Here is an 18262-nt window from a genome sequence, read left to right as displayed (position 1 = left end):
AATTCTTATGTTCTTATGAGATGCACGCAGCGAATTTACCGACCGGGGCCGTAAGGGTTGACACATTGCGGTGATCGAGGCACAGCAAGAGGCCACGGATTAAAATGGTTTAAAAGAAAATCCTGTGGGACGGTTGGGCGGGAGAAAAGGGCAGGTGGTAACTCGTCACTGATCAATGCAACCTCTGCGATCAGGAGCGAGACCCGATTAAACAGCGAGGCAAAGGGTTTTGATATAATCACGCAGAGGAGCCCAGGGATTAATGGGCCGGAGTGTGGGGAAACCAGTTCCCTATGGAACCTACAAGTCTATAAAAACCCAGGACAACAAAGGATCGCACAAGGCGTGCTTTTTTTTTTGGATAACGGGGTTACCAAAGATAAGGAGTTACCTTTGGCCCTGTCGATGCTGGGCACAGAACGAGGTGAGATTGGCAGCCATCCAACAGATCCAGACCCATCATCGCAGCCATCGCAACCCATAAGAACATAAGAAATAGGAGCAGGAGTCGGCCATTCGGCCCCTCGAGCCTGCTCCGCCATTTAATACGATCATGGCTGATCTGATCATGGACTCAGCTCCACTTCCCTGCCCGCCCCCTTATCCCCTTATCGTTTAAGAAACTATTTCTGTGTTAAATTTATTCAATGCCCCGGCTTTCAGAGCTCTCTTAGCTCTCTCGACACATTAACGGAAATGTAGCCCACTCGGAGATTTTATAAGGTTGTTAATCTTCAGAAAAGCATAGAAGGATACACCATGAACTAAAAATTGATTAGTACAAGCTTTTGCAATTTAATACAAGCTTTTGGAATTAAGCTGGACAATTAAGGACATCCTGTGTTCACAAACCAGAACTGACATCATGCATAATATCGGCTTCAATCATTATCATAGGCAGTCTCTCGGAATCGAAGCACTGACCACACTCGACCAGCTCCGCTGGGCAGGGCCACATTGTCCGCATGTCCCCCAGACACGAAACTCCCCAAAGCAAGCGCTCTGCTCGGAACTCCTTCACGGGCAAACGAGCCAAAGGTGGGCAGAGGAAACGTTAACATGACACCTTCGGTGGCTGAACAGTCCAATACGGGTACCACAGTCCCTGTCACAGGTGGGACAGACAGTGGTTGAGGGAAGGGGAGGGTGGGACTGGTTTGCCGCACGCTCCTTCCGCTGCCTGCGCTTGGTTTCTGCACGCTCTCGGCGACGAGACTCGAGGTGCTCAGTGCCCTCCCGGATGCACTCCCTTCACTTAGGGCGGACTGGTCTTTGGGCCAGGGACTCCCAGGTGTCGGTGGGGATGTTGCACTTTATCAGGGAGGCTTTGAGGGTGTCCCCTTGTAACGTTTCCTCTGCCCACCTTTTGGTTCATTTGCCGTGAAGGAGTTCCGAGTAGAGCGCTTGCTTTGGGAGTCTCGTGTCTGGGGCCATGCGGACAATGTGGCCCTGCCCAGCGGAGCTGGTCGAGTGTGGTCAGTACTTCGATGCTGGGGATGTTGGCCTGGTCGAGGACGCTAACGTTGGTGCGTCTGTCCTCCCAGGGGATTTGTAGGATCTTGTGGAGACATCCAGACACATCATCACAGCCATCCAGACCCATCCAGATACATTAACTGGAAAGCAGCCCAGTAGGAGATTTACTAATCTTCAGAAAAACACAGGACAACATGAACTAAGAATTGATTAATACAAGCTTTTGGAATTCAATACAAGCTTTTGGAATTAAGCTGGGCAATTAAGGACACCCTGTGTTCACGACCCAAAACTGACTTCATGTATAACAACAATGGAGATGTTCCACAAGACCCTGAACTTGATTGACCATGGTGGGGGAAACAGCCACTGGAGACACCAAGTCTGTAAAAAGACCGGACAACAAAGGAACCTCACACGAGGTGCACGTTTTTGGGGTTCGAGGTGTTAAGATGAGAAATCAACTTGAGCCTCGCTGACTCAGTGTGCAAATGATAAAACAGGCGAGTCCTTTATTGCAGTCAATCAAGGGGTCCACCAAACAACGCAGCGATGCAAACGCTTTATCAGAAACTCCAGTGGCGGGAGATCAGCCAAAACGGACGCAAGGACGTACGGAACGTACACGGAAGGAATAGGCGCCACAGAGAACAGCCAGAACAAAAACCAACCAGTCACGGAGCCAACGACCATGAACCTGCAATAGCTACATCCAGGAAGGGCGATTGTATGTCTTCAGTCGATTTCTCTCAGCAGTCTAGTCCTGTAGTGTTAGTCGCTTTTTGTTGCATAATAAAATGGACACTGGGTTAAGCCTAAAATTTGTGTCACGTGTTGTCATTTCCTGCTGAAGTTCCGAGCTCTAAGAATCAGAGTTGAGTGAAAAACAAACGCCTTACATTTTGTGTAATGAAATGGATATATATGTAACATAGAAACATAGACAATAGGTGCAGGAGTAGGTCATTCGGCCCTTCAAGCCTGCACCACCATTCAGTAAGATCACGGCTGATCATTCACCTCAGTACCCCCAGTTCCGTGAGACCCTGAACTTGATTGACCAGGGTGGGGGTAACAGCCACTGGAGACACCATGTTTGTAAAAAGACCAGACAACAAAGAAACCACTCCAGGTGCACATTTTTTGGGAGCAAGGTGGTAAGATTTGGAAATCCACTTGAGCCTTGCAGACTCAGTGTGCAAATATGCCGAGCGGCCCTGCGAGCACCATCGGAGCTGGCCGGGGAGCAGGAGGAGCAGTGTAGTGACCTGCCGCTCCGGGGAGCACCACGAGCTGGTGCAGGAGAGCCAGGGCAGCGAAGAGTGGCGTCATCAGGGTGCAGGTCGGTGATTGGAGCGCGGGCCGGTACAGCAGGAGCCGCGAGGTCGGGGGCGAAGGAGCGGCGAGAGATTGTAGAGGGACGTGATCGGGGGGCCCAGGGGGGGGGGGAGGCGCGAGTTCAGGGGGGCCCAGGGGCAGCACGGGCCCAGCCCACACTGTGTGCGATATGTTGTGTGCCCTAGGTCCGCGCAGCAGAGCTGGTCTCACCATCATCTTGGACAACCCTGGCCCCTGGACCAAGACCTCGCTCTGTCAAGCCCCGTGTGGTGGCTGGTGTGCAACGGTCACCCCACGTTAAAACAATCCACCCACAGGCATCTTCCACCCTTCAGGATGTAGTTCTGGACCTGGAATATCAGCTCCTTCATCGAAACACCCGGTGAACTTTTGGACGTGGAAGCAAGTCTTCCTCGCTTCGATGATGATGATAAGAGCTGAGAACAAGGGCTCAGAACAACAGCTCAGGGGAACCGGTCAGAACAACAGGTCGAAAGAAACAACGACCACGAAGCAGGCAGTGGGCCCTCCGCGCCACGCGCCGACAATGGACAACGGCAGCAACTGGCCGGAATGGCGATTGTATGTCTTCGATCAATCTCGAAGGAGTCTTGTTCTGTAATTATTCCTTGTTTTTTTTTTTTTTGGGTCTAACGAACCAACAGTTGGGTTTCAGGCTGAAATGTGGGTCCGTGGCGTCCTTCCTGTAATTCCCGAGCTCTCGCAACCAAAGTAGAGTGGTGCAACGAACAGCCCGCAGGGCTGCAAGCGTGCGCGTTGCACCAGGACTGACGTCAGGATCACACCGATTGTCAGCAGGCAGGCGCGACTGGTTTGTGCCCACGGTGAGCCTCTAACGAATTTTCCGCCAGGGGGCGCTAAACACAGCGTTCCCATTCGTTCAGCTCCAGCGCTATATAAGTCCAAGTCATTCTTTTTCTTTTTAAGTGAGTGGGCAGTCAGCTGGCAAACGCAGTTTAATGTGCGGGAATGTGAGGCCAATCACTTTGGTAGCAAGAACTGAGAAACAGAATACTTTTTAAATGTTGAGGAGCTATTTAAGTGTTGGTGTCCAGTGAGATTTTGGTGTCCTTGTGCAAGAACCAGAGAAAGCGAGCATGCAGGTACAGCAAGCAACAAGGAAGGCCAATGGAACGTTGGCCTTTGTTGCAAAGTGGGGTTGGAGTATAAGAGTAAGGAAGTCCTGCTACATTTGTACAAGGCCCTGGTGAGACCACAGCAGGAGTACTGTGCACAGTTTTGGTCTCCTTGGAGAAAGATTGCAAAGTGCCGCAGTACAGCGGGACCTGGGGGTTACTTGTGCATGAAACACAAAAGGTTAGTATGCAGGTACAGCAAGTGATCAGGAAGGGCCAATGGTATCTTGGCCTTTATTGCAAAGGGGATGGAGTATAAAAGCAGGGAAGTCTTGCTACAGCTATACAGGGTATTGGTGAGGCCACACCTGGAGTACTGTGTGCAGTTTTGGTCTCCGTATTTACGAAAGGATACACTTGCTTTGGAGGCAGTTCCGAGAAGGTTCACTCGGTTGATTCCGGGGATGAGGGGGTTGACTTATGAGGAAAGGTTGAGGAGGTTGGGCCTCTACTCATTGGAGTTCAGAAGAATGAGAGGTGATCTTATCGAAACGTATCAGATTATGAGGGGGCTCGACAAGGTGGATGCAGAGAGGATGTTTCCACTGATGGGGGAGACTAGAACTAGGGGGCATGGTCTTAGAATAAGGGGCCGCCCATTTAAAACTGAGATGAGGAGGAATTTTTCTCTCAGAGGGTTGTAAATCTGTGGAATTCTCTGCCCCAGAGAGCTGTGGAAGCCGGGACATTGAATATATTTAAGACAGAGATGGACAGTTTTTTAACCGATAAGGGGATAAGGGAGCGGGCAGGGAAGTGGAGCTGAGTCCATGATCGGATCAGCCATGATCGTATTAAATGGCGGAGCAGGCTCGAGGGGCTGAATGGCTAACTCCTGCTCCTATTTCTTATGTTTTTATTATCTAAGGAAGGATATACTTGCCATGGAGGTGGTACAACGGAGATTCACTCGATTGATTCCTGGGATGAGAGGGTTGTCCTATGACGAGAGATTGAGCAGACTGGGCCCATACTCTCTGGAGTTTAGAAGAATGAGAGGTGATCCCATTGAAACACACCAGATTCTGAGGGGGCTTGACAGGGTAGATGCAGGGAGGGTGTTTCCCCCCCGGGCTGGGGAGTCTAGAACCAGGGGTCACACAGTCTCAGGATAAGGGGTCGGCCATTGAGGACTGAGATGAGAAGGAATTTCTTCACTCGGAGGGGGGGTGAATCTTTGGAATTCTCTGCCCCAGAGGGCTGTGGAGGCTCAGTCGTTGAGTATAGTCAAGGCTGAGATCGAGAGATTTTTGGACTCTCGGGGAATCATGGGATCGGGCTGGAAAGTGGAGTTGAGGTCGAAGATCAGCCGAGATCTCATTGAATGGCGGAGCAGGCTCGAGGGGCCGAATGGCCGACTCCTGCTCCTATTCCTGATGTTTCCTGGAGAGAGACTTGGCCAAGTGATGATGTTGGGAAGCCTGGATGAGTAGGCCTCAAACCATCATCATATATCACAGCCACCCACTCCAAACCCAACGTTGCCTGAATGGGTGCATCTCATCGGCCTGTGTCAACGAATGACGAAGGCAAGGGGAGGCCGACAATAATGGTCTTGGAGAATGGGCAGGTCAAGCGCGAATTAATCTCAATACAGATAACTGTCAGGTGGAGGACTTTGTGTTGGAGGACTAAAGAGGGAAGAGACAGCTTGGAATGTACGAGTTGTAACTAGGGTACAGGAACCTGTAGAGAAAGCTTCAAACAGTCCCAAGGCAGGTACAGGGGGTTAGATACAGAGTAAAGCTCCCTCTACACTGTCCCATCAAACACTCCCAGGGCAGGTACAGGGGGTTAGATACACAGTAAAGCTCCCTCTACACTGTCCCATCAAACACTCACAGGGCAGGTACAGGGGGTTAGATACAGAGTAAAGCTCCCTCTACACTGTCCCCATCAAACACTCCCAGGGCAGGTACAGCATGGGGTTAGATACAGAGTAAAGCTCCCTCTACACTGTCCCATCAAACACTCCCAGGGCAGGTACAGGGGGTTAGATACAGAGTAAAGCTCCCTCTACACTGTCCCATCAAACACTCCCAGGGCAGGTACAGGGGGTTAGATACAGAGTAAAGCTCCCTCTACACTGTCCCATCAAACACTCCCAGGGCAGGCACAGGGGGTTAGATACAGAGTAAAGCTCCCTCTACACTGTCCCCATCAAACACTCCCAGGGCAGGTACAGCATGGGGTTAGATACAGAGTAAAGCTCCCTCTACACTGTCCCATCAAACACTCCCAGGGCAGGTACAGGGGGTTAGATACAGAGTAAAGCTCCCTCTACACTGTCCCATCAAACACTCCCAGGGCAGGTACAGGGGGTGAGATACAGAGTAAAGCTCCCTCTACACTGTCCCATCAAACACTCCCAGGGCAGGTACAGGGGGTTAGATACAGAGTAAAGCTCCCTCTACACTGTCCTATCAAACACTCCCAGGGCAGGTACAGGGGGTTAGATACAGAGTAAAGCTCCCTCTACACTGTCCCATCAAACACTCCCAGGGCAGGTACAGGGGGTTAGATACAGAGTAAAGCTCCCTCTACACTGTCCCATCAAACACTCCCAGGGCAGGTACAGGGGGTTAGGTACAAAGTAAAGCTCCCTCTACACTGTCCCATCAAACACTCCCAGGGTAGGTACAGGGGGTTAGATACAGAGTAAAGCTCCCTCTACACTGTCCCATCAAACACTCCCAGGGCAGGTACAGGGGGTTAGGTACAGAGTAAAGCTCCCTCTACACTGTCCCATCAAACACTCCCAGGGCAGGTACAGGGGGTTAGATACAGAGTAAAGCTCCCTCTACACGGTCCTCCCGCTGATATATTGGTGCCTCAGTCAAATTGCCGATCTTGGATTATGTGGGCGAGCGACAGAGAAGGTCTCCAGCGTTTGGATCAAGTTGCAGCCAGTCAGAGATGAGCAGACACGGCTGCGAACCCAGTCAGCTTCCCGTCCGTCTCAGAAGGTTCCATTTTTCAGCCCGAGATCCCAGCGTTCAAGCAGGCTCACTGCCCAAACGGTCGGAGGTCGTGTGATGGATGACCCCTGCCCCCAGCGCCAACAGGAGTGGTCACTGCTGGGCCGAGGCTTTGCAGGTGTCCGCACCCAGTGGAGAATGCTTGATCCGTTGAAAGATCTCGTCCTCTGCTTCCTTCTGCTGCTCGTTAAAGGGCGGAAGAGAAGAAAGAAAGGGTAATTAGCCAGGAAGTGGAGAGCTGGTCGTGAGCCTGTGTCCGAGAATCGTGTCACATTGCGCGACAGCACAGGAGGATCCCACTGGGCCCCTCGAGCCCGTGCTGTGCCGGCTCGGTGACAGAGCGACCCCAATCAGTCCCACACTCCCCCCCTGCTCTTCCCCCACAGCCCCGGCACATTTCCCCCTTCCAGTGTTTACCCAATTCCCGGTTTGAAAGTCACTATTGAACCTGCTCCGACCGAGCTTTCAGGCAGCGCGTTCCCGATCACAACAACTCGCTGCGTTAAAAACATTCTCCCCACCTCCCCCTCTGGTTCCGTCGCCGATTATCGTCAATCTGTGTCCCTCTGGTTACCCGCCCTCCTGCCCCCGGGGAACACTTTCTCCTGATTTACTCCGTCAAAACCCCGGCATGATTTTGAACATCTTGATCAAATCGTGCCGGGATTTATGTTCCACCGTTCCGTGCCGGGGTTTATGTCCCACCGCTCCGTGCCGGGGTTTATGTCCCACCGCTCCGTGCCGGGGTTTATGTCCCACACCAGCCCCCTCCCTCCCCTCTCCATCTCACCCCATCACCATATCCTTCTATTCCTTTCTCCCTCATGTGTTTATCCAGCGTCCCCCTTAAATGTATCTCTGCTCCTCGCCTCGACCCCTCCCTGTGGGAGCGAGTTCCACATTCTCACCCCTCTCTGGGTAAAGAAGTTTCTCCTGAATTCCCCATTGGATTTATTAGTGACTGTCGTATATTGATGGCCCCTAGTTCTGGTCTCCCCCACAAGTGGGAACATCTTCTCTACGTCTACCCTATCGAACCCTTTCATAATCTACACACCTCCATCAGCTCACCCCTCAGCCTTCTCTTCTCCAGAGAAATGAGCCCCAGCCTTTCCTGATAGTTATAAACTCTCAGTTCTGGTAGCATTCTACTAAATCGTTTTTGCACATTACCCAGTGCCTCTATATTCTTCCTGCAATATGGAGAGCAGAACTGTGCACAGTGCTCCAAGTGTGGTCTAACCCAGGTATATGGAGACCAGAACTGTGCACAGTGCTCCAAGTGTGGTCTAACCCAGGTATATGGAGACCAGAATTGTACACGGTGCTCCAAGTGTGGTCTAACCCAGGTATATGGAGACCAGAACTGTGCACAGTGCTCCAAGTGTGGTCTAACCACGATATATGGAGACCAGAACTGTGCACAGTGCTCCAAGTGTGGTCTAACCCAGGTATATGGAGACCAGAACTGTGCACAGTGCTCCAAGTGTGGTCTAACCCAGGTATATGGAGACCAGAACTGTGCACAGTGCTCCCAGTGTGGACTAACCCAGGTATATGGAGACCAGAATTGTACACGGTGCTCCAAGTGTGGTCTAACCCAGGTATATGGAGACCAGAACTGTGCACAGTGCTCCCAGTGTGGACTAACCCAGGTATATGGAGACCAGAACTGTGCACAATGCTCCCAGTGTGGACTAACCCAGGTATATGGAGACCAGAACTGTGCACAATGCTCCCAGTGTGGACTAACCCAGGTATATGGAGACCAGAACTGTGCACAGTGCTCCAAGTGTGGTCTAACCCAGGTATATGGAGACCAGAACTGTGCACGGTGCTCCAAGTGTGGTCTAACCCAGGTATATGGAGACCAGAACTGTGCACAGTGCTCCATGTGATCTAACCAAGATTGGCAATTTATCATAAATTCTATGTTTTTTATGGCCTTATTAACCTGCGGTGCTACATTTAGTGATTTGTGAATCTCGAACCCCCAGATCCCTCAGTTCCTCGACCCCATTTAGACGTCCAAGTAGTTCGTAAACACCTAATTCTTAGCACGGATATCGAAATTCTCTTGTCATTTACAGCAATTATCATCATCGTACAGTCCCTCGGGATCGAGGAAGACTTGCTTCCACTCTTAACGTGGTTCTCAGGTGACTGAACAGTCCAATACGGGAACCACAGACCCTGTCACAGGTCGGACAGATAGACGTTGAGGGAAGAGGAGGGTGGGACAGATAGACGTTGAGGGAAGGGGAGGGTGGGACAGACAGACGTTGAGGGAAGGGGAGGGTGGGACAGATAGACGTTGAGGGAAGGGGAGGGTGGGACAGATAGACGTTGAGGGAAGGGGAAGGTGGGACAGATAGACGTTGAGGGAAGGGGAGGGTGGGACTGGTTTGCCGCACGCTCCTTCCGCTGCCTGCGCTTGGTTTCTGCACGCTCTCGGCGATGAGACTCGAGGTGCTCAGCGCCCTCCTGGATGCACTCCCTCCACTTCGGGCGGACTGGTCTTTGGGCCCAGGGACTCCCAGGTGTGGGTGGGGATGTTGCACTTTATCAGGGAGGCTTTGAGGGTGGTCCCTTGTAACGTTTCCTCTGCCCACCTTTGGCTCGTTTGCCCGTGAAGGAGTTCCGAGTAGAGCGCTCGCTTTGGGGAGTCTCGTGTCTGGGGGGACATGCGGACAATGTGGCCCTGCCCAGCGGAGCTGGTCGAGTGTGGTCAGTGCTTCGATGCTGGGGATGTTGGCCTGGTCGAGGACGCTAACGTTGGTGCGTCTGTCCTCCCAGGGGATTTGTGGGATCTTGCGGAGGCATCGTTGGTGGTATTTCCCCAGCGATTTGAGGTACATGGTCCAGATATATGCGCTATACAGCAATATGTCACACTGAAAACGATGCTTTGGTTGAGTATGAACCAGACACCAGCCGTACCTTTCTCAAAGCCTCTTCAGATTCCTTCAGATCCTCGTAACGCTCTTGTGACTCCCTCAAAGGCTGAATCATCACCTCTTCGATCTGGGAGTAGAGCTATAGGCAATGGACAACACAGATACCAGTCAGAGATCCCCAGACACAGTGGGTCGCTCAGAACATTGCTGAGATTGTAAAGTGGCACAAATCCATCGTGGTCAACACAACAACTACCACAACTTGCATTTATATAGTGTCCTTAACCTAGTAAAATGTCCCAAGGAACTGCACCAGAGTGAAAAATCAGACTACATTTGACCCCGAGCCACATAACGAGATATTAGGAACAGGCAACCAAAAGCTGGGTCAAAGAGCTCGGTTTTAAGGAACGTCTTAAAGAAGGAGAGAGAAAGAGGCGGAGAGGTTTAGGGAGGGAGTTCCAGAGCTTGGGGCCCAGGCAGCTGAAGGCACGGACACCGATGGTGGAGTGATGGAAATCGGGGGATGGGCAAGAGGGCAGAATTGGAGAAGTGCAGAGATCTGGGAGGGTTGTAGGGGCTAGAGGAGATTACAGAGATAGGGAGGGTGTAGGGTCTGGAACAGATTACAGAGATAGGGAGGGGTGTAGGGGCTGGAGGAGGTTACAGAGATAGGGAGGGGTGTAGGGTCTGGAACAGATTACAGAGATAGGGAGGGGTGTAGTGGCTGGAGGAGGTTACAGAGATAGGGAGGGGTGTAGTGGCTGGAGGAGGTTACAGAGATAGGGAGGGGTGTAGTGGCTGGAGGAGGTTACAGAGATAGGGAGGGTGTAGGGGCTGGAGGGGGTTACAGAGATAGGGAGGGGTGTAGGGGCTGGAGCAGATTACAGAGATAGGGAGGGGTGTAGGGGCTGGAGGAGGTTACAGAGATAGGGAGGGGTGTAGTGGCTGGAGGAGGTTACAGAGATCGGGAGGGGTGTAGTGGCTGGAGGAGGTTACAGAGATAGGGAGGGGTGTAGGAGCTGGAGGGGGTTATAGAGATAGGGAGGGGTGTAGGAGCTGGAGGGGGTTATAGAGATAGGGAGGGGTGTAGGGGCTGGAGGGGGTTACAGAGATAGGGAGGGGTGTAGGGGCTGGAGGAGGTTACAGAGATAGGGAGGGGTGTAGGAGCTGGAGGGGGTTATAGAGATAGGGAGGGGTGTAGGGGCTGGAGGAGGTTACAGAGATAGGGAGGGGTGTAGTGGCTGGAGGAGGTTACAGAGATAGGGAGGGGTGTAGGGGCTGGAGCAGATTACAGAGATAGGGAGGGGTGTAGGGGCTGGAGGAGGTTACAGGGATAGGGAGGGGCGAGGAGGCCATGGAGACAGTTGAATTTGGATTGGACTGGGAGCCAGTATAGGTCGGCGAGCACATGGATGAACAGGACTTCGTGCAAGTTAGTGTTATATATGGGGACTTGCATTTACTCTGTACAGCTGCCAGAGGGCTCATCCCCTGGAGTCCCAAGGGATCCCATAATCCCTTGGGAGCACAGGTATATAAAGAGGCCTCACAGGTTGGAGAGGCCATTCTGGAGACCTGCAATAAAAGTCTAAGGTCACACTTTACATTGAGCTCACAGTGTTGTTCAGTCTGACTCTTTCTCCATACACTACAACTGGCGACGAGGATGGGATAACCTTGGAACTCCAAGGGATGAGCCCTCTGGTTGCTGTCCAGAGTTAATGCAAGTATACATATATAACAGTTTGGATTTTAGAAACTGACTGTGCAGTGCTCCCTCAGTACTGACCCTCCGACAGTGCGGTGCTCCCTCAGTACTGCCCCTCCGACAGTGCGGCGCTCCCTCAGTACTGCCCCTCCGACAGTGCGGCGCTCCCTCAGTACTGCCCCTCCGACAGCGCAGTACGGCGCTCCCTCAGTACTGCCTCTCCGACAGCGCAATAGGGCGCTCCCTCAGTTCTGCCCCTCCAACAGCGCAGTGCGGCGCTCCCTCAGTACTGCCCCTCCGACAGCGCAGTGCGGCGCTCCCTCAGTACTGCCCCTCCGACAGTGCGGTGCTCCCTCAGTACTGCCTCTCCGACAGTGCGGTGCTCCCTCAGTACTGCCCCTCCGACAGTGCGGCGCTCCCTCAGTACTGCCCCTCCGACAGTGCAGCGCTCCCTCAGTACTGCCCCTCCGACAGTGCAGCACTCCCTCAGTACTGCCCCTCCGACAGCGCAGTGCGGTGCTCCCTCAGTACTGCCTCTCCGACAGCGCAGTACGGCACTCCCTCAGTACTGCCCCTCCGACAGCGCAGTGCGGCGCTCCCTCAGTACTGCCCCTCCGACAGTGCGGTGCTCCCTCAGTACTGCCCCTCCGACAGTGCGGCGCTCCCTCAGTACTGCCCCTCCGACAGTGCAGCGCTCCCTCAGTACTGCCCCTCCGACAGTGCAGCACTCCCTCAGTACTGCCCCTCCGACAGTGCAGCACTCCCTCAGTACTGCCCCTCCGACAGCGCAGTGCGGTGCTCCCTCAGTACTGCCTCTCCGACAGCGCAGTGCGGTGCTCCCTCAGTACTGCCCCTCCGACAGCGCAGTACGGTGCTCCCTCAGTACCGCCCCTCCGACAGCGCAGTACGGTGCTCCCTCAGTACTGGGGAGTGTCAGTCTGGATATTTTTGTGCTCAAGGAGTGGGAAGTCGGACCCACGACCCTCTGACTCGGAGGCGAGGGAGGGAGGGGGTTTAACCCTCAGCCACGGCTGACACATGACCCCCCCTGTGACCTGTGTTACTCCTTGCCTTTGCCACCGCTTCGAACATGGGGATCAGGACAAACTCGATGAACTCGATTTGTGAGTCGGGCTTGGTGACCTTATCTCGGTCCATGAAGGAAGTTACAGGAAGACCCTCCGATTTCTCTCTGTCGCTCTGCGGAACAAACAAATCAGTTAACGTTGGGAAGAAGCAATAGAATTAAAGAAAGTCTTGCATTTATATAGCGCCTTTCAACAACTCAGAACGTCCCAAAGCTTCACAGCACTTTTTTCGAAGTGCGCTCACTGTTGTATTGTGGGAAACCCCAATTTGCGCACAGCAAGCTCCCACACACAGCAGTGTGATAATGACCCGGATCGTCTGTGTTAGTGATGTTGGTTGAGGGATAAATATTGGCCCCAGGACACCGGGGAGAACTCCCCCTGCTCTTCTTCCAAATAGTGGCACCGTGATCTTTTACATCCACCCGAGAGGGCAGACGGGGCCTCGGTTTAATGTCTCATCCGAAATACGGCCCCTCCGACAGTGCGGCACTCCCTCAGTACTGCCCCTCTGACAGTATGGCACTCCCTCAGTACTGCCCCTCCGACAGTGCGGTGCTCCCTCAGTACTGCCCCTCCGACAGTGCGGTGCTCCCTCAGTACTGCCCCTCTGACAGTATGGCACTCCCTCAGTACTGCCCCTCTGACAGTGCGGTGCTCCCTCAGTATTGCCCCTCTGACAATATGGCTCTCCCTCAGTACTGCCCCTCCGACAGTGCGGCACTCCCTCAGTACTGCCCCTCCGACAGTGCAGCACTCCCTCAGTACTGCCCCTCCGACAGTGCAGTACAGCGCTCCCTCAGTACTGTCCGTCCGACAGTGCAGGGCTCCCTCAGTACTGCCCCTCCGACAGTGCGGCACTCCCTCAGTACTGCCCCTCCGACAGTACGGCGCTCCCTCAGTACCGCCCCTCCGACAGTGCGGGTCTCCCTCAGTACCGCCCCTCCGACAGTGCGGGTCTCCCTCAGTACCTCCCCTCCGACAGCGCAGTATGGCACTCCCTCAGTACTGCCCCTCCGACAGTGCAGTACAGCGCTCCCTCAGTACTGCCCCTCCGACAGTGCGGCGCTCCCTCAGTACCGCCCCTCCGACAGTGCGGGTCTCCCTCAGTACCGCCCCTCCGACAGTGCGGCACTCCCTCAGTACTGCCCCTCCGACAGTGCGGCGCTCCCTCAGTACCGCCCCTCCGACAGTGCGGCACTCCCTCAGTACTGCCCCTCCGACAGTGCGGCGCTCCCTCAGTACCGCCCCTCCGACAGTGCGGCACTCCCTCAGTACTGCCCCTCCGACAGTGCGGCGCTCCCTCAGTACCGCCCCTCCGACAGTGCGGCGCTCCCTCAGTACCGCCCCTCCGACAGTGCAGTGCTCCCTCAGTACTGCCCCTCCGACAGTGCGGGTCTCCCTCAGTACCGCCCCTCCGATAGTGCGGCACTCCCTCAGTACTGCCCCTCCGACAGTGCGGCGCTCCCTCAGTACTGCCCCTCCGACAGTGCGGCGCTCCCTCAGTACTGCCCCTCCGACAGTACGGCGCTCCCTCAGTACCGCCCCTCCGACAGTACGGCGCTCCCTCAGTACTGCCCCTCCGACAGCGCAGTGCGGCGCTCCCTCAGTACTGCCCCTCCGACAGTACGGCGCTCCCTCAGTACTGCCCCTCCGACAGCGCAGTGCGGCGCTCCCTCAGTACTGCCCCTCCGACAGTGCGGTGCTCCCTCAGTACTGCCCCTCCGACAGCGCAGTACGGCGCTCCCTCAGTACTGCCCCTCCGACAGTGCGGCGCTCCCTCAGTACTGCCCCTCCGACAGTGCGGCACTCCCTCAGTACTGCCCCTCCGACAGTGCGGCACTCCCTCAGTACCGCCCCTCCGACAGCGCAGTACGGCGCTCCCTCAGTACTGCCCCTCCGACAGTGCGGCGCTCCCTCAGTACCGCCCCTCCGACAGCGCAGTACGGCGCTCCCTCAGTACTGGCAGCGGGGAGGGAATTCGGGCAGAGCGAGAAACGGGACGGAACACTCAAGAGCTCTCAGGAACTCCCCGCGCCGAGCGTGACCACGTTACCTGCATAAAATACTCCTGCAAGAGGCAATCCAGCCAGGGCTCGGAGACTTCCGTGGGCCTCACCTCGTTCGAGATATCGCAGCATTTTATCAACATCTGTTTCAGCTGCAAGAGAAAGCGGAATGGGCAAGCAGGTAATGTTGGGCACCCGGAGGCGAGTGGCGAGGGAGAGCAGAGAGAAGGGAGGGATACAGGCGACCACATTGTAAGCGTAGTCACCAAAGTGGAGGTGGACATTTGCTCATATGCACATGTAAAGCTCGCTTACAAAACTCACTTATCAATGGGTTTTTATAATGGAGACCAGCGAAAAAGCAAAGCATGCTGGTAAATGCGTTGAACCCGAGCACAGACTGGTAGATGATTCAGTTCAGAACAACGCTTGCAAAGGACGGTGGAGTAAGCTGTTTGGCGAGCATATCTTATAATAGTGACTGTTAGTTTTGACTGGAATTCTTGGGAATCAGGCCAACATCCCCAGCATCGAAGCACTGACCACACACTCGACCAGCTCCGCTGGGCAGGACCACATTGTCCGCATGTCCCCCCCCCAGACACGAGACTCCCCAAAGCGAGCGCTCTACTCGGAACTCCTTCACGGGCAAACGAGCCAAAGGTGGGCAGAGGAAACGTTACAGGGGACCGCCCTCAAAGCCTCCCCTGATAAAGTGCAACATCCCCCACCGACACCTGGGAGTCCCTGGGCCCAAAGACCGGTCCGCCCTAAGTGGAGGGAGTGCATCTCCGGGAGGGCGCTGAGCACCTCGAGTCTCGTCGCCGAGAGCGTGCAGAAACCAAGCGCAGGCAGCGGAAGGAGCGTGCGGCAAACCAGTCCCACCCTCCCCTTCCCTCAACCACTGTCTGTCCCACCCTCCCCTTCCCTCAACGTCTATCTGTCCCACCCTCCCCTTCCCTCAACGTCTATCTGTCCCACCCTCCCCTTCCCTCAACGTCTGTCTGTCCCACCTGTGACAGGGACTGTGGTTCCCGTATTGGGCTGTTCAGCCACCTCAGGACTCGTGTTCAGGAGTGGAAGCAAGTCTTCCTCGATTCCGAGGGACGGCCCAAAGCTTAATCAACAAGTCATGAGGAACTGAGACAAACTTGACATCACTGAACAGACACATTCCATAAGACTGACCGGTGATGTGAGATGGACAGGTTACACGAGCCTGATAAGGGTCAAATGATTCAATGTAACTTCGCTGACAAGCAGTCGGCCAATCGGTGGTTCTGTAGGAGGGACTCGAAAACCTCGGGCCCAAATTTCCCCAGGAGTTGCTCCGTTTTTTTCTGGAGCAACTTGATTTTACTGGACTTACCTTTTCAGTTGCAATTCTGGCCATTCACTTTGCGCCAGTGTAAGTGCGTTAGTTAGTTTTTTGATTAAAGATTTAGTTTCAGAACGGGGCGTTGCCAGCCTGTTTTGGCCACTGAAGCCAGTTTAGCCCGCTAACAGTTACTCCAAAGTAACTTAGGACAGTGTAAGTGGGCACTCTTGTACGTTCAGAAAAACCTTGCGCTGACTTAAGATTTTAGCGCAGGTAGCCAGAGATAGCTGGGTGGGGGGGGGGGATTGGACCTTGCAAAGCACTAAACACCTTCACAACAACATTAAAGAAGCATGAATAGATTTAAAGCACCAAGCTTGAAACAAAGCAGTACACTTACACCAAGCACTAAACATAATAAGCGATTAATTAACAAATAAGGTCCCACATGGTAGATTGGTCATGAAGGTTAAAGCCCATGGGATACGGGCCAAATTGGCAAGTTGGATCCAAATTTGGCTTGGAGGTAGGAAGCAAAGGGTTATAATGATTGATGGGTGTTTTTGTGACTGGAAGGATGTTTCCAGTGGGGTTCTGCAGGGCTCGGTACTGGGTCCCTTGCTTTTTGTGGTATATATCAACGATTTAGATTTGAAATTAGGGAGTATGATTAAGAAGTTTGCAGACGACACTGAAATTGGCTGTGTAGTTGATAATGAAGAGGAAAGTCATGGGCTGCAGGAGGATATCAATCTACTGGTCAGGTGGGCAGAGCAGTGGCAAATGGAGTTTAATTCAGAGAAGTGTGAGGTGATGCACTTTGGGAGGGCTAATAAGGAAAGGGTATGCACATTAAAGCGGTAGGCCACTTAATAGTGTAGATAAACAGAGGGACCTTGGAGTGCTTGTCCACAGATCGCTGAAAGTAGCAGGCCAGGTGGATAAGGTGGTTAAGAAGGCATACGGAATGCTTGCCTTTATTGGCCGAGGCATGGAATACAAGAGCAGGGAGGTTATGCTTAAATTGTATAATGCGTCAGTTAGGCCACAGCTGGAGTACTGTGTGCAGTTCTGGTCGCCGTAGTATAGGAAGGACGTGATTGCACTAGAGAGGGTGCAGAGGAGATTTACTAGGATGCTGCCTGGAATGGAGAATCTTAGTTATGAGGACAGATTGGATAGGCTGGGTTTGTTCTCATTGGAACAGAGGAGGTTGAGAGGAGATCTCATTGAGGTGTACAAAATATTGAGGGGCCTGGACATAGTGGATAGTAAGGGTCTATTTCCATTGGTGGAGGGGTCTATTGCGAGGGGGCATAGTTTTAAGGTGGTTGGTGGAAGGTTTAGAGGGGATTTGAGGGGGGGCTTCTTTACACAGAGGGTTGTGGGGATCTGGAACTTGCTGCCTGGAAGAGCGGTGGATACAGAAACTCTCACCACTTTAAAGAGATGGTTGGATGGGCCCTTAAAGTGCAGTAACCTGCAGGGTTACGGACCTAGAGCTGGTAATTGGGATTAGACTGGATGACCTTTTGTTGGATGGAGCAGATATAACGGTAAGTACTGCAAGGAATAGAATACGGCCAGGGTGATCTCCTGGACTAGTGTCGATCGCCCGGATGGGTCGGAGAGGAATTTTCCCAGATTTTTTTTCTCCCTGTATTGGCCTGGGTTTTTATCGGGTTTTGGCCTCTCCCAGGAGATCACATGGCTCCGGTTGGAGTGGAGTGTAGAATGTTTCAGTGTAAGGGGATGTCGCAGTTGTGTGAGGCGGACTGGTTGGGCTGGGTGCCCTTTGCCTTTCCGTCATTGTTCATGGGTTTATATGTAACCTTCAGGGCTGCTGACCGAGGGCCGTGCGGCTCTTTGTCGGCCGGGGCGGACACGGTGGGCTGAGATGGCCTCCTCCTGCTCCGTAAATTTCTCTGTTTCTATGTTTCTAAAAACGAACTGGAAGGAACCCTGCATCTAAAGCAGCAAGACCAAAGCAATAAGCGATCAATCGATCAGTAAATAACAAATACAAGTCCTACCTTAGGGAATGCAGTGGGCCGCCGATGGGGGGGGCCTATTCGGCCAGGGCTAGGGGACGGCCTGCTTCGGGCCCCTCCCACGCAGCCTGCAGCGCGCGTTTGCAGAAATGGCCTGCCAGGAGCTACTGCACATGCACACAGACTCTAGCGCGCATGTGCAGTGGTCCCGGCACTGTTTCCAGCGCCGGGACCTGGCTCCGCCCCCCCAATCCACTGGGCCACACTTCGCCACGACCGATGAGGGGCTGGGGAGCGGC

General features: G+C 53.8%; 1 protein-coding gene across 1 annotated transcript in view; it reads right to left on the bottom strand.

Moving 5' to 3' along the window:
- Positions 1-7042: 7042 nt before the first annotated feature.
- Positions 7043-18262, bottom strand: part of LOC139240373 (high affinity cGMP-specific 3',5'-cyclic phosphodiesterase 9A-like) — a 54949-nt gene continuing 43729 nt past the window's right edge. The window contains exons 14-17 of the mRNA XM_070868844.1: positions 14702-14806; positions 12629-12757; positions 9845-9985; positions 7043-7129 (exon numbers count right to left, since the gene is read on the bottom strand). Of these exons, the coding sequence (XP_070724945.1) occupies positions 7043-7129; positions 9845-9985; positions 12629-12757; positions 14702-14806 (462 nt within the window). The remainder of the gene's footprint in view (positions 7130-9844; positions 9986-12628; positions 12758-14701; positions 14807-18262) is intronic.

The sequence above is a fragment of the Pristiophorus japonicus genome, chromosome 31 (genome assembly GCF_044704955.1).
Source record: "Pristiophorus japonicus isolate sPriJap1 chromosome 31, sPriJap1.hap1, whole genome shotgun sequence".
In the NCBI taxonomy this organism is placed as follows: domain Eukaryota; kingdom Metazoa; phylum Chordata; class Chondrichthyes; family Pristiophoridae; genus Pristiophorus; species Pristiophorus japonicus.
Note: the sequence above shows the minus strand (reverse complement) of the source record. Positions and strands in the feature narration are given on the sequence as shown.